The sequence below is a fragment of the Haplochromis burtoni genome, unplaced genomic scaffold (assembly GCF_018398535.1).
Source record: "Haplochromis burtoni strain Fernald_Lab_line unplaced genomic scaffold, NCSU_Asbu1 Contig_31, whole genome shotgun sequence".
In the NCBI taxonomy this organism is placed as follows: domain Eukaryota; kingdom Metazoa; phylum Chordata; class Actinopteri; order Cichliformes; family Cichlidae; genus Haplochromis; species Haplochromis burtoni.
The window spans coordinates 640755-655125 of NW_024582392.1; the positions used below are offsets into that span (position 1 = coordinate 640755).

At 36.4% G+C, this 14371-nt stretch overlaps 1 protein-coding gene across 1 annotated transcript; it reads right to left on the minus strand.

Moving 5' to 3' along the window:
* Window positions 1-4381: 4381 nt before the first annotated feature.
* LOC102312475 (SAP domain containing ribonucleoprotein) lies at window positions 4382-12519 on the minus strand. Its single transcript, XM_005918765.2, has 11 exons — window positions 12393-12519; window positions 10531-10630; window positions 8856-8899; window positions 8683-8753; window positions 8367-8418; window positions 8031-8104; window positions 7531-7565; window positions 6181-6206; window positions 6010-6078; window positions 5289-5375; window positions 4382-5183 (listed from the first exon to the last, which is right to left on the minus strand). The coding sequence occupies exons 1-11, from the start codon at window positions 12423-12425 to the stop codon at window positions 5142-5144; spliced, it is 633 nt and encodes a 210-aa protein (XP_005918827.1). The 5' UTR covers window positions 12426-12519; the 3' UTR covers window positions 4382-5141.
* Between the last annotated feature and the right edge of the window lie 1852 nt (window positions 12520-14371).

The window sequence follows — 14371 nt, forward strand, 5'->3', positions numbered from 1 at the left end:
GGTGCTACCTTACCACAAGCCCCTTCCCAAACCCCGCCCCCTAGCTGTAAACGTCAAGTATGAATGAAATCTAATAACAATGTGAAACACAGTCTAAATCAAAAATTTAAAAGTGCTGCATTAATAAACTTGCTATTATCACTGATTTCGCAAAACCAGTGCATTTAGGCACTTAGGCCCGCCCCCATGGGTGAGAAGTTTAACTCCACCATCTGGCACATAAGAAGAGAAGACAAGTTGCAACAAATAGCTGAAGTAGGAAGTCTAATATTAAAGTTCTCAGTAAGAATCTTCAACTGAAACTTGTCATAAACAAGTCTCTAGGCTTGTGTGTCTGGGGTTTTACTTGCTTTTGAAAGCATGCTAACGCTGGGCAATAAATGGTGGCCAGTTAATATGATTAGCCACGATCACTTAGAGAGCTACGTTCCCTTCCATTTTCCCTCATATGCCTGTTTGGTCAGCCTCTAACATCAGAGTCTTAGTCTATCTGTCCATAACCAAATAGTGCTATGTTAGAAAGTTCTATGCTAACGCTAAACTCGTCCCGACAGCCATGCTGTCCCAGATTTTTTTTTTTCCAGGATTTTCCCTTCAGCACTAAAGACTTCTGCAGTACAAAAATCTGTGTATATGAGATGATGCTGTAGGAGGAATAACAATCTAGTTAATCACCTGACTTAATTGACACTTGACATGATCAAGCCAAATGACCAAAGAGGTTGATCATCTTCCTTGGATGACGAGTGAAACTTCTCCTGAATAGGTGCTCAAAAGCTAAACAATATCATGTCAGTCCTCCTCAATTTAATCAAAGTTTGCCCAACACAGCACACACACACATAAAACATATTAATGATTGTACATTAACATAAAACTGTTGTCGGAACCATACTGAATTTCACCAGAGAAGATTCAGTATGCTACATCAGTGTCTACTTTTTAAAATCATAGCCAAGTGACACTTCACTATCCCTACTAATTGATGTTATCTTGTTGTATCTCTGTTGTGGTCAGTGCTATCTTCTATGCTGTTGCATGCTGGGGCAGCGGGTCGAGGGTCACAGATGCCAACAGACTAAATAAACGGATCCGCAAGGCCAGTAATGTTGTGAGGATGGAGCTGGACTCCGTTAGGGTGGTGTCTGAGAGGCAGATGTTGTCCAAGATAAAGACAATGTTGGATGATACCTCCCACCCACTCCATGACATGACATGCTGGCTAGTCACAGAAGTACGTTCAGTGAGAGACTGAGATTACCAAAAAGCACCACTGACCGACACAGGAAATCATTCCTGCCTGTGGCCATCTCCCTGTACAACTCCTCCATCTAACACACTGTGAACCCTGCAATAGTTACACCCTTTTTACACGCGCTCTTTTCTACTCTGGAATATTCTTGTCAATTTTCTTGATATTTATTTATAATCACCTTTGTTAATCCTTGATATTTAGAACTGAGTGATCTGTATATATTAGTGCTATTTCTTAAATGTGTAAAATCTGTAAGATAATGTATTGTTTGGAGTTTAGTCTGTTACTGTTACTATTTTTACCATTTCTTCTTGGAGCAACTGTAACCCACATATTTCCTTAGGGATTAATAAAGTATTCTGATTCTGATTGTTTCAGGATGACCTGCCATTATCCAATGACACATCTGCTTACCTGTATCTTTTGCTCGTTTCTCCTCCTCTTCTTTTCTCTTTTTTCTAAACTGAGCACCTGATGGCTTTGAACTTTTCTTGTCCATCTTCCATTGGTTTTAATTTTGCACTCCAGTATGAACACCCATCCCCCAACCCGAGGCACCACAACATAACCTAATAGACCTACACCTTAGTTCACAGATGGGCGGTGTATTTCTGTTAACCTAATCCTACCTGGGTTAGGTTTTATATATATATATATATGGCCTGTAAATGGCCTGTATTTATATAGCGCTTTACTAGTCCCTAAGGACCCCAAAGCGCTTTACATATCCAGTCATCCACCCATTCACACACACATTCACACACTGGTGATGGCAAGCTACATTGTAGCCACAGCCACCCTACTATATATATGTGTGTGTGCGTGTGTGTGTGTGTGTGTGTGTGTGTGTGTGTGTGCGTGAGTACATGTATTTTAAGGGGTCACATAACAATTTTATTGCACACCACTATTTTGGAGCACATTGATACAAAAAAGGTTTTATAAAAAAAATCCCAAATTGAATCATTAAATGATGTAGATCAGGTTCCATTACAGCGTTTTCAGTCAGTGGTGAAAGATAAAATTGCTCCGTTTTTTATTTAAAATTAAATCTGGTAATTTGGCCAATATTCTTAAGGGTTTCCCCTTAATATAAAAGGTGAAAAGGTCAATTTTAACACGTCAAAAACAAACCCCATATTTCCTGTTGAGAGGTCATCTGCAGCGTACCACTTTATTTTCTTTTTTATTATTTATTTATTTTTTGTACCCACTTCTCTGCTAATATCCAGGCAGGGAATGCTGGGACCTCTTAATCCTTAATCCTCTTAATAAAAAACAGATGTGCTTGGTGACAGACTGAAAAGCCATGCAGGTGTCAAATAATTGACACGTTGTATTGTCACAGAGTACTAATGGTGAAAGCCCACTTCTGATTGTATTGTATTTGGGTGGTTGAGGCTGTCTCTGTCCCGCAGCAGTTTTTGCTCCATATCAATACAGAGTTGTTCAGACTGATCACCCTCATTGTGTCATGAAACTTCAAGCGGGAGCGGCCTCTTTCTGTAGGTGTGAGGGGGGGTTTCAGTTGGTTAGGGCACATTAGCAGGAGTGATGAGGTGATCACCAGGAAGTTTAAAATACAGATAATTCTGAGTGGACATGATTTTTAACAGTGAGCACTAATTTACACAACAAAACTTATCAGTGAACCGCAGATATTGAACTGTTATTTTAAAAGTACATGCTACGAAAGTGTTAACGTTGACCTTGTTCATACTTTTTCTTCTCCTTTTGGTTTGTTGTCTTTAAACAGTTTGAAATGCAGCAGTAAAGCTTCTTGCTGGTTTTAGGGTCGAATCATTCCAATCACAGTTCTCTGCAGTGGCTTTCTGTATGTTTCATAATTGATTTTCAGATTTTTCCAATCACTTTTAAAACTTTTGATTTGTTTGCAAATTACAGCAGAAATGTTGCCCAAATGAGCCTTTATGTTGTTAAAAATTATTGATTTTCTTCAAATGTCTGTAAAAATATCTTTTTAAAATCTTCCTTTTTGTTTTTTTATTGTGACTTATTGGGTTTCACTCATCTGGGTATTGATTTTTCATCATTCCTGTTACAACTGCTTTACTGCTTTTGTTTTTCAGACAGTGTTTATATTGTTATTTGAGGTTTTACAGTACAGCTAAAAACTCTAGAATGTGTTACTGCAGCAACATTTTATCAAAATGGGACAGAAATATTATTTTGTCATACTGCATCAATTGTAAGCTAGATGTTTTAAACCATTTCCCCTATCATAACATTGTTTGATGTTATGGGAAGAAAGAAAATAAAAGGTAAAAATGACCCAAACTTCACTGAAACCAAACTTTTAATGAGTAAAGAATTGATCCTTTGATAATTGAACCTCTCCGGAGCTGTTTTAGATTAAAACCAGCTCAGAATGACTGTTTCATTTGTAAGATAGTCTGTTTTTATACTGTAATATGACTAGTCACTTAATGTTAGGTGAAAAAAATATTCCCAGTAAAGCAGCAGCAGAATGTGCTTGATATAGGAAAGCATACAAAATGTTAAAACAGGAAAAACTGAAGAGACAAACTCAAACTGCTCCTGTAATTCTTACTTGAAAGGTTATGGTAAATTATTATTACTTGCATTTTATAGTGCAACGAAAACTCACAAATGTTTTACTTTAGCAAAATTGAAATTAAATACTTTATATCGCCCGTGTGTTTAGCACTCAGACAAGGACTGTCGGCTGCTTTCTAAGATGTGTGTCAGGCTCCCCCTTTGGTGAAGCTATCTGACTCTAATCCCCGTGCTTCATCAGTGCCCACCAGGGGGTAATTATACTCGCAAAGCTCTTTGTCATTTGAATCAATACTCCAGATACACATTTGCCTTGTTCTGTTATCTCTGTGAAATATGTAGATAAACCTTACAATCATACAACTTCTAACTGGAGGTCTCTAACTGGCCTGACTCAAAAATAACATTTCTTAATGTTCACACACTTGGAGAGAAATATGAACACACAACTCCAGCCATATTTAAAGATAATAAACAACTGAGGAAAATACAAACTACACTTCGACAGAATGTGTTCTTTAGTACTAAAATGGTCCACACTGATGATCAAACTCCAGTAACAACAGTGATGAGACAAGGACGCAGGTATCAAAAAATTGAAAACAATTTATTTTAAATCACAAAATGTTATAAAATGGACAGATAACTGAAGCAGTGTATCAGTGATGCCCCTGCCCCCCTCCAAAAAAACCCCAATCAGACTATCTGATCAATCAAAAGTACAGTTAAACACACAGTGAGAACAAATTACAGTCAGTAATCTTCCTTTTCCTATTTCTACTGTAAACTACTAGATGTTTCAATCGGTTATCACTTCCATAACAGGTTTCATCATAACTGGAACACTCTACAAAAACATGTTTATATAAAAAGCATCAATTTTTTTCTTTCACTAATGGAAAACTTTACGCAACGGCTTCAGAACAAAACATTTCAACCTCGTCAATGGTTTCATTTGTAAAATGATTTTATTGATTTCACTGAGCAGTTTATCTTAAGATTATATGATGAGTAATTAACCATCTTTTACTGTAAAGTAGCTGCTTGTTGCTGTATTTGCTTGATACACATTAGAAAAATGGACTGTAATGCAGTTGAAACGATGAGCAAAAATCTTAAAACTGAGAAACTTCTGCGTTGTTTACAAGCTCCTGTTTGCACCCCTTCAATTCTGTCGTTACAAAAAAATCCAAATATGTGCTTTTCAACTACCTTAAATGATACAGCTGCATTTAATTGTACTTTTGATTTTAGCCTATTCCGGTTCTCATCCTCAGGAATCTCTGATGTACAGTCACAAAAAACCCTTAAAAAAAACAACAACAAAAAACCCTACTTCACACTTTATTTACACTTTTCCAAATCTTTCCGCACGTTTCATCTTCTTGGCCTGCAGAGACAAAAAGAAAGAAAAGATTAATCAGCCTCTTTATTTCATTCACTGTGGTTAAATCACATGGCATTGTGATGAAATATGAATCACACAAAATCGTACCTCGACGTCGTCTCCACCAACTGAGCCCGCGCTTGTTAGGGCTCCAAACCGCTCCTTCCTCTTCTTAAGCTTCTCATCCTCCTCAATCTGAAAAAGTCAGTATAATATTAATGATTTAGCTATAAATTATTTTGTAATATATAGTATTACTTAACATTAGCACAGATTCTCAAGGAAAAGTAAACAAAAACTAAATAAAAGGGCAAACAATAAAGACAAGAAAAAAAGAATCAGAACAACATTTAACCTCATAAGAGGACATTTGTTTTAAATCTTGATAGAACAGTGGCAGCATGATGTTCTCGTAAGTGGATATCAGGCCCTTGTAGAGCAAAATTTAGTAATTTGGTCTAGACAACCCAAAATGTGATGTCCACATATGTGGACGTCAGGTCCTAGGAGGTTAAAGAGGGTTAATAAATAAAGAAAAAACAAGTACTATTAGGGCTGTTCGATATAATGACATATATTTTATGACAATATGAAAACGTCTATCATTTCATATCACGCTATTGTTTGTTTTGTGGTGTCACAAATATAATGATGACAATTTTTCTTCCAATTTTAAACAGATCATCTGCAAAATAAATACATAGAGTAAACTTTACAGGAATTTTTTATTTTGATTTATTGATTAATTTTAATTTCAGGCTTTTTAATGTCCAGCATGAACCCTGATTCATTAGTTTATACACCACACAAAAAAACCACTAGAGCTCACCTTTTGAGAAATAGATGAGACGTTCATGCCAAATCTTTCTGCCCTCTTCTTCAGCTGATCGACGTTCACCTTTAACAGAGACAAACATGATGATTCAGTGTCCTTTTTGAGTCAGATGGAGCAATAAAGAAATAAAGGATCAGAATTTTTTTTTTTTACTTTGACACTTACCGCAGCTTTACTGTTTACAACGACACCTGTTTGAAAGACAAAGTAGAAAACTGTGAGAAAAACCATAATAAACACTGAAATACTTGTAATAACACTACTACTAATACTAATGCTACTAATATTGTTGTTAAGGGGTTGGATGTGGCTGATTACAACTGATTAAATCTATGTTTAGCAATTTTAGTTTAGCACTATCAACTTTTATTGGCTGAGCATGAAGTCTCACTTTAAATGAAAACTACTGCAGTAACAATTTCCCAGAAAAAAAAAAGTATTTTCCATTTATTTTTAAATTAGTTACATACAGAAATACATTTAAAAAGGTAGTATTGTTCACCATATCTGCACTCATCGCTCTCCACAGGCTATATATGAGTATGAAATGATCAAAAAGTTCTAGGTAACATCTCATGGGGGAAAAAAATAAATTCCCAAAAAACACATTACCTGATTGGCTGATCTCCAATTGAACATCATCTTCTCAAACATGTCCACATGGCTTTCAGCATAACTGTTATTTTTAGATTGCACTATGGAAGTTTCTTTCTGACCAATTTAACTGCTCTGTGATTTAATCGGTCTTGCTCTGCATATTACTTGATATTTTTCACTTTTCATGCTGCTTCTGCACTGTGAGTTCTTCAACCACTCCAGTGCGTAGAGCAGAGGCACAAATCAAGCGGTCAGAATGAGACCTCCATAGAACGATTTCAAAATAAGCTACTGAAAGCTATTTGGAGGTGTGAGAGAAGCTGACATGAAGGAGATGATCTGCTCATTTAAATCAAGCAGATACACAAAAACCCCCCACAATCTTACAGAAAATATTTTTCATATATGTTAATGTATTTTACATGAGCTATCACTAATGCCTTGTATTTAATTAAAGGTGAAACAGACTCATTGCCCCATCTTGTGGTTTAAACTGGTACAACTGTTTTAAATTTAGTTGATAGTTTGATGAATTCTGGGAAATTTTAAATTCTTCTTAACGGAATTCATTTATAACAAATAACATTAATTATAAAATTCTTCTTTTAGAAAAAATAGATTTTTCTAGCAGTAGTATAAGTTAGTGCTATCATAGTATTACTATTATTATTGCACTACAATAATACAGGCATGTATAAAGGTTTACAAAGGCTTATGTTTCTTCTCTATAGTATAATTAGAAAATAAAACATTTTGTAACGTCATCATATAAAAGAAATAAATTCTGAATAAAATACAAAGATTCAATTAAAAAACACAAACATATTTTGACAAAAGCCTACGAAGTCAGTCCTTAGCTTCGATACATTTCTTATAAAAAAACAACAACCATTTGTTTAGTAAAGAGTGACAACAGACCTGGAGAGGGACTTGAAGTAGCAGGTAAGCCAAACCTAGAATATAGGAGAACACATGTTTCAGTTTTAACACAGATTTACTGAAACATAAATCTGCTTCATGAGCTACATGGGTGCTACTCGAGAAGGCATGACCATTATTTCTGTCATGTATGATGATGTTTGATTCATCTAAGTGATTGCTAACTCAGGGAGGAGTCGCATAAACTATGCTATTTTTAAGTTATCACATTTTATTGATACAAAAAAATGTCAATAAAATAAATATAATATAAAATGATAAACAAATTGAAAAACAACTACAATTTAAAAGAGCCTATGAAGAAAAATAAGATCACTTAAAAAAATGCTCCAGATTTCATTGAAGTACCGAAATAAAATAAAGTAACATTGGAAAGATACAATAAAGAGATAAAGATCTGATTCATCGTGTTCTCGGACAAAAAGCCAAATGCAGCGAGCATTATTTTGAAAGAAGAAATAATTGAGGTAAGGCCTCACCTTGCTGCACGTATAGCCTTCTTGCTTTCAGATGACGCCGGCAGGTTGAAACGTTCGGCTCTCTTCTGAAGTCTCTGCTCAACAAATTAGATAAAAAACTGACATTACTGCTGTACATGAAGTAAAGTCTAAACTCTAAACTTTGTATACTTCCTATTAAAATCTCTCTTACACCTATACATTTGATGTATTACCTTTGCTCATGAATCTATATGTTTTGTTCATATACTCCTAAAAATAGACCACTGAACTTTACTATGAGCTAAAATTCCCCTCTGACTCACATTTAACCTGACACATTTAAGTCATTAGTGGATGCAAACAGGTTGTACACACCTCGCTGGCAGATAATGGAGGAGTTATTTTCACCACCTTCTTCTCGGCAGGCCTGAAAGTAAAAAAGTAAAATTTCAAACGTCAAAAAGATGACGCGAATCATAAATTTTAGTTTCTGCTGGCTGCCTAGGAGTGGTAAGGACAAACATCGCTGGTGCATATGCTTCATAAATCTGAGAGTAACGTATACTTATTATTTGCTTAGTAAGAACATTTCTACACAGATATTACTGAATGAGACCCAAATGTCACATTGTCCACAGCCAATAAGTGCTGAAGGAACAAAAAAAGGTAAATTTAACGAAGATAAACTTACGGCTCAGGCTCGATCGTTTCAGAATCCTTGTCGTCTTTTACGTCGTTGGAACTCTCAACTTTAGTGAAGTCCTGAGATAAATAAATACATTTAAAAAAAATTACTTCTCAACAATACAGTCTTAGAGGGGGATTTAAAGAGAGCATATTGTGGGAAACATTGTAAAAATTTACCACTGCATCCTCTGCAAGCACGTCATCTACGTCCACATCTTCCTCTGTTGTTCAGAAAACAGGAGAAAAAAAGAACGAACATATATAAATTTCAGAATATTTAAAAACAAAACAAAACATGGAAAACACTTAAAATGCATCCGCATCATCTGTAGAAACAATTTATGTCACACCCATCACATGCACGTGTAACCACCTACAAGGGTTGTCGATCTGTGGGACCAGCACCCGAATACAGGAAGTGTGAATCGGCTCTTTGTTTAACTACCCCTAAACTGAACATATGAATATTACTCAGCAGGCAATGCAGAGTTCAAATGGAGCTGATGGATGAACTATACTCAGATTTTTACTGTTTCACAAAGTGCTAAAAAGGGAATTTAGATGTTAATTGGAGGATATTTTTAAAAGCAATATAGCAGGAGCAAAGCAAAAGCAGAATCTAATAATAAGAATCACAAAATATCAATCAATCACCTCAATTATACTTATCTAATTAACACACTCTGAGCTAACGTTGATTTTGTTCTAATCTTTGAAAGGGGAGAGATTGGACAGGAGATCGGGAACATGCAGGCCTGAAGATGCACTTCTCCCTCCCGTAAAGGTAGAATGTAAGGAAACATGTCCAGTAGAAAACAATCGAAGTCCAAATCTTCTTGAATTTATAATGTAATACGGCAAAAATGAGCAGAGAAAAAAAAACATGAAACCAATTTGTAGGTTCAAAGTGTTCGTGTGGTGGTGGCTCCTATGGCATTACTTGCTTCACTTTCTAACTGTGGACCCTCAGCACCAAATTTTAAGATGATGTGTTCTGCTCATTGCAAGAACTAGAGGAAAAACCACGCTGAATGTTCCTAGGTGCCTTCTTTTATACTCTCGTGGCTGTTTGCCTCCCCCTCTCTGGACACCGAATCGCTGTCATTTATATATAATCACCTGATATCCAGAAATACCCTATCGTCTTCTCCATCTTCGACCTTTCAACCATTTTTAACTAAGAAAAAGTTACCTCACTTAAATCACTTCATTACATTTGATTCTTTTCTATGTTATACTTAAAATAATTTGTCAATAATTACACCATATATGAGCCTTCAGTCAAGTATGAATACAAGTCACTTTAATGTTTCATTTATTCATGTAATTCCACTTCAATAAGATTTGTCTTTAGCACTTTCTCACATGAGCATTCATTTTAACATAATCCCTTTTTGATTCAAACACAGAAAAATGTTTTTTTTACGCAATACAACTTTTTTTTTTTTTTACTAAATCATACATTTGAAAAGTCAGACATTCTTTTGTGGTGAGCGTCGCTCACCGTATACTCTGTTTATTATTAAGCAATTAATGAATGAACTATCAGCAAAATCAGGTATGATAATTATGATTCTGTGTTTAACTATTACAACACTTTACACCATTTCTTTTATTCAAAATCATTATACATGGATTATTCATGTATAATGTTGGGTTGGCAACAAGAATAAAGATGATCTAGCAAATATGGACAAGCTCTGTTTTAGCTAGCTAATTTCAGATATAAATGACTCTTCTCTCACGTCTCACATTGGTGGATTTTAAGCCCTTTATTTAGGCAGGTAAATGAAATGTTTTGTGCAAGCGTGCGAGTTAAATGAGTGACGGTGTGAAAGGTATTGTTCCTCACCGTGTTCCTCCAGATAAGCCTGAAGTCGGGCGATGAGCTCCCCTTTGTTTCCCTTGGTCTCCAAACCTCGGGCATCGCATTCCTGCCTCAGTTCAGCAAGCTACAAATAAAAAAACAGAGTTCATTTACTTAAACCTGACATTTTCGGTCATTAATCCATCTAACACAGACCATTTACTATTTATGTACAACATAGTGTACATAAATAGTAAATGGTCTGTGTTAGATGGTCTGTTATGTTGATGTGACAAATTTGAAGGTCAAAGAATATGTGAGGGTCAGCAAAAGATACATTTCATCATCAGTTGGTGAGCATAAGTCTCAGTGCAGATGTTTGTGTACCTGTCATTTTTTTGTGAGAAACTAGCCTACAGTGCAGCTACTACGAACGTGCCCTTCAAGCAGACTTTAAAGAAGTATAAAGAGGAATGAGTAATTTTCATTCTCTGTGTCAGTGATGTAGAATAACCCTTTTTATGTGGCACAATCTTGCTTTCATTAGGGGGATGGGGCTCAAGACCAGTTCTGTTGTAGAAAACAAGTCTTGGCTGGGGTGCATCACAGGTATATGACTGCCTGCACAAACAGCAGGTTAATAATTGCTGTGACAACTTTCTTCTTCTTAAAAAAAATAAATAAATAATCCCAGAAAAACTACAGAATGAAAATGCCCCTAACTATTAGTTAGGATAGTCAAAAATAGATGTCTCCAGCCCGCACACAAATATGAAAACACAACAACCACACATGAAATTCATTGGATTAAATCACATAAGAAGCCCATTTAGGTAACAAAATCAGTTGCTTTTTAAAGAAATTTCAATACCAAATTATCCATCGATATTTTTCCTCTAGCACCTTTTCAGTACTTTTAATGTAATGTAATGCACTCTGGTATGTTTTCTTTCTTTCTTTCTTTTTCCTGGAAGCTACTCTGCATTAGTTGTCAGATAATCGTTTTCCATCACTGCCCTTGGAGTTTGAATCCAGTTTGACTCAAATACACTATTTGGATTCCTCCATCAGCTGACGCATAGAGCATCCAAATGTGTGGACACAGATAACAAACAGACCCAGACCACACTCAGACAGAAAATCTTTACCTTCGTTCATTTATTATATTTTTACTAACTGGCCTCTTTAGTTTCATTTCCCCTCTTCCTGTCGCTCCCCTTGTGTGATGTGAGCTATTTTATTTATCTAATAATTTACTTTATTTCTTTGTTGTAAGTCGTGTTCAATGTTTCGGCTTCTGTGACTCAGGAATCTCCCAACACTTTGGGGACACATAAACTCCACAAACACACAGAGTTTACACATACTGCTCATTTTTATGTTGTGTGGCCTGAGATGGAGTCAAATACATTTTTAAAATATAACCCTAAACTGCCTGCGAAGCATTTGATATAAGTTCGCACAGGGCAAATAGCCTGGCGGCAGCATTTTAAGACACTTGTGGATGTAAAGTCAGAGACCGAGTAAACTGAGCTGCACTTTTAAAAGCTAATGTTGGGCTAGCCTCGGCCAAATTAACTTGCTGTTAACGTTATTACAGAAGGTCAGAGACAGTAGGTGACTTTGTGCATATATATATGACAGTATTTGTTATTTAACATTAATTTCATATTTAATGTTTTTTCTCCCTCCTTAGCCGATGTATTCTAACGTTAGCCCGCCGTTAGCTCTTTGAACACATGCCGGGTGTTCGCCTTCTCAGCCGGACGTCATTTTGTCCTTCAAAACGGTTAATTAACGTAACCCCGACCTCCGGTCCTGCATCTAACTCCGGTTAAAAGCCATCTTTATCTTTAAAAACCGACCAAATGCGGGTTATTAAGTGCATATTTTAGGGAAATACCAACCTTAAGCTTCTGCAGCTCTATCACTTCGGCCATCTTTCTTTGTTGATGTGTTTACTTCCTCCAATCAAACCGGAGTTGCTCTCCTTCTCAGCTCCTCCACTCTCACTCGGTTTGTTACAGCGCCGCCCACCGCTGCGGCTGACACCCTGCAGGCGTGTGCACGTACAGAGCCCGCGGTGTGATGGTTGTGCTATTGCAGGGTCTTACCTTACGGTATAAATCGCCTTGAGGCAGCTATTGCTGTGATTTAGCACTATATACATACAACTGAATTAAACTTAATTGAAAACTAACTAAATACAACTCATTAGTGATACCTTTTTAGTAGCAGGTTAGACCCACTTTTGCCCTCAAATCCGCCCCCAATCTTCAAACCACCTATTTTAATGTAAAGCTAACTGAACCTTGTGCTATATTAATGTAGTATTAAAATAATCTTAGTAGATAGGAACACTAACATCCAAAGCAGGAGATTTCAGTCTAAATTTTAATCCTAATGAAGGTAACTCTGCTTGAACTGGTTAAGTAGAACATCAGCAGAGAAGAAATATGAAAATAAAAACAGCTCTATTTTCTGTTGCCTACATTGAAGAGGATGACTTTGCCTCTAAAGAGGAAAAAGTGTAGGCAAGGGCTTAAAGCGGATTCAGCAGGCGGAGGAACCCTAAAAGTTAGTTGACTCATTGTGGGCTAACCCTAACCCACTACTGAGAGTTCCACTAGATTTTCGTATTGTACAGGCTGTGATCAGCTGACCTCCTGCTCTTTGTGGATTTACACAACTGAATTCAACAAGATGTCAGCAGATGTCTCAAAAGTTCTCCTGGCTGACTTCCATCCCCTACACTGACAGTACACTGTTTATGCTGTCTTTATATTAGACAGTATTAAGTTGGTATAAAGGTGGAATTCAGTGAATGAATCTCAGGATCATGAGTTTAGCTTCAGATTTATCTCTGCTAAACTTGATGTAACCTTACTGACTGTGAAACCACAGCCACTGTGCACCAGTCACACACTGTTCTTTACTTTAAATCCATAACAGTACAGATACTGCACTAATCTACAGAGGATTTTCATGTCACAGTAAATAACACAGTTAGTTTACCTCAGTTTGTTTAGCAGCATGTTTCTTAATATAAAAAACACAATGTCACACGTACAGACCCAACAGTTGATTTAAAAACATGAGGACTTGCATGTCAGCTTTAAATGAGGAATCCTTACCTTTAAATCTAACGTCTCTTCTTCCTCTCCTGTCCTGTCTTTCTTATCTTTCTCCATCTCTTTTGTTTCTTCCCTGTGAAATACAGCAGCTGGACCTTTAGCTAGCAACACACTGTGAGACAAACTGCACACAAACAGTTTGTGTGTTTGGTGATGTTTGTTAAGGTGATAGAAATTAAATTTGACTTTACTATTAGTCAGAATAAATAAATAAAAACCCCTCACTATGGCACAAAGTCATATTTTTCATCTTTCATCTGTTTTTTATGCCACATCTCCTGGTGATTAATACACCAACAGAATTGCCTTTCACGTGTTACAGTTTAGGCTCAGATGTTTGATGTGTGAAGGCTCGCAGCGTCATAATATCTCCCCTCAAATGTGTTGAACCAAAACTAACAAGCCTATTTTAAAAACGTAAGGAGTAAAAGTAAAAAGCTGTCAGAAACATAATCTAGTCAAGCAAAGCACAGATGCCTTAAAATTCTCCTTACAGTAACAAGGTATTTGTACTTTGTTACTTCCGACATCTGACTGGGGCTCTTTAAACTGTAAATCAGCAGAGGCACTAGATTCTTATTATTACAACATCTTATGAAAAGTGTTGATTTTCTGTCAGTTTCTTGGTCTTCGTGGCTGATTTTATTGCTCAACAGGCTTTCGGGAAAGATGAAAAAAGATGAAGGTGGATACTGAGACGGTTCATATTCTTGTTGCTAGGCAACAAAGCACCGAACATAACTCATCTGGCA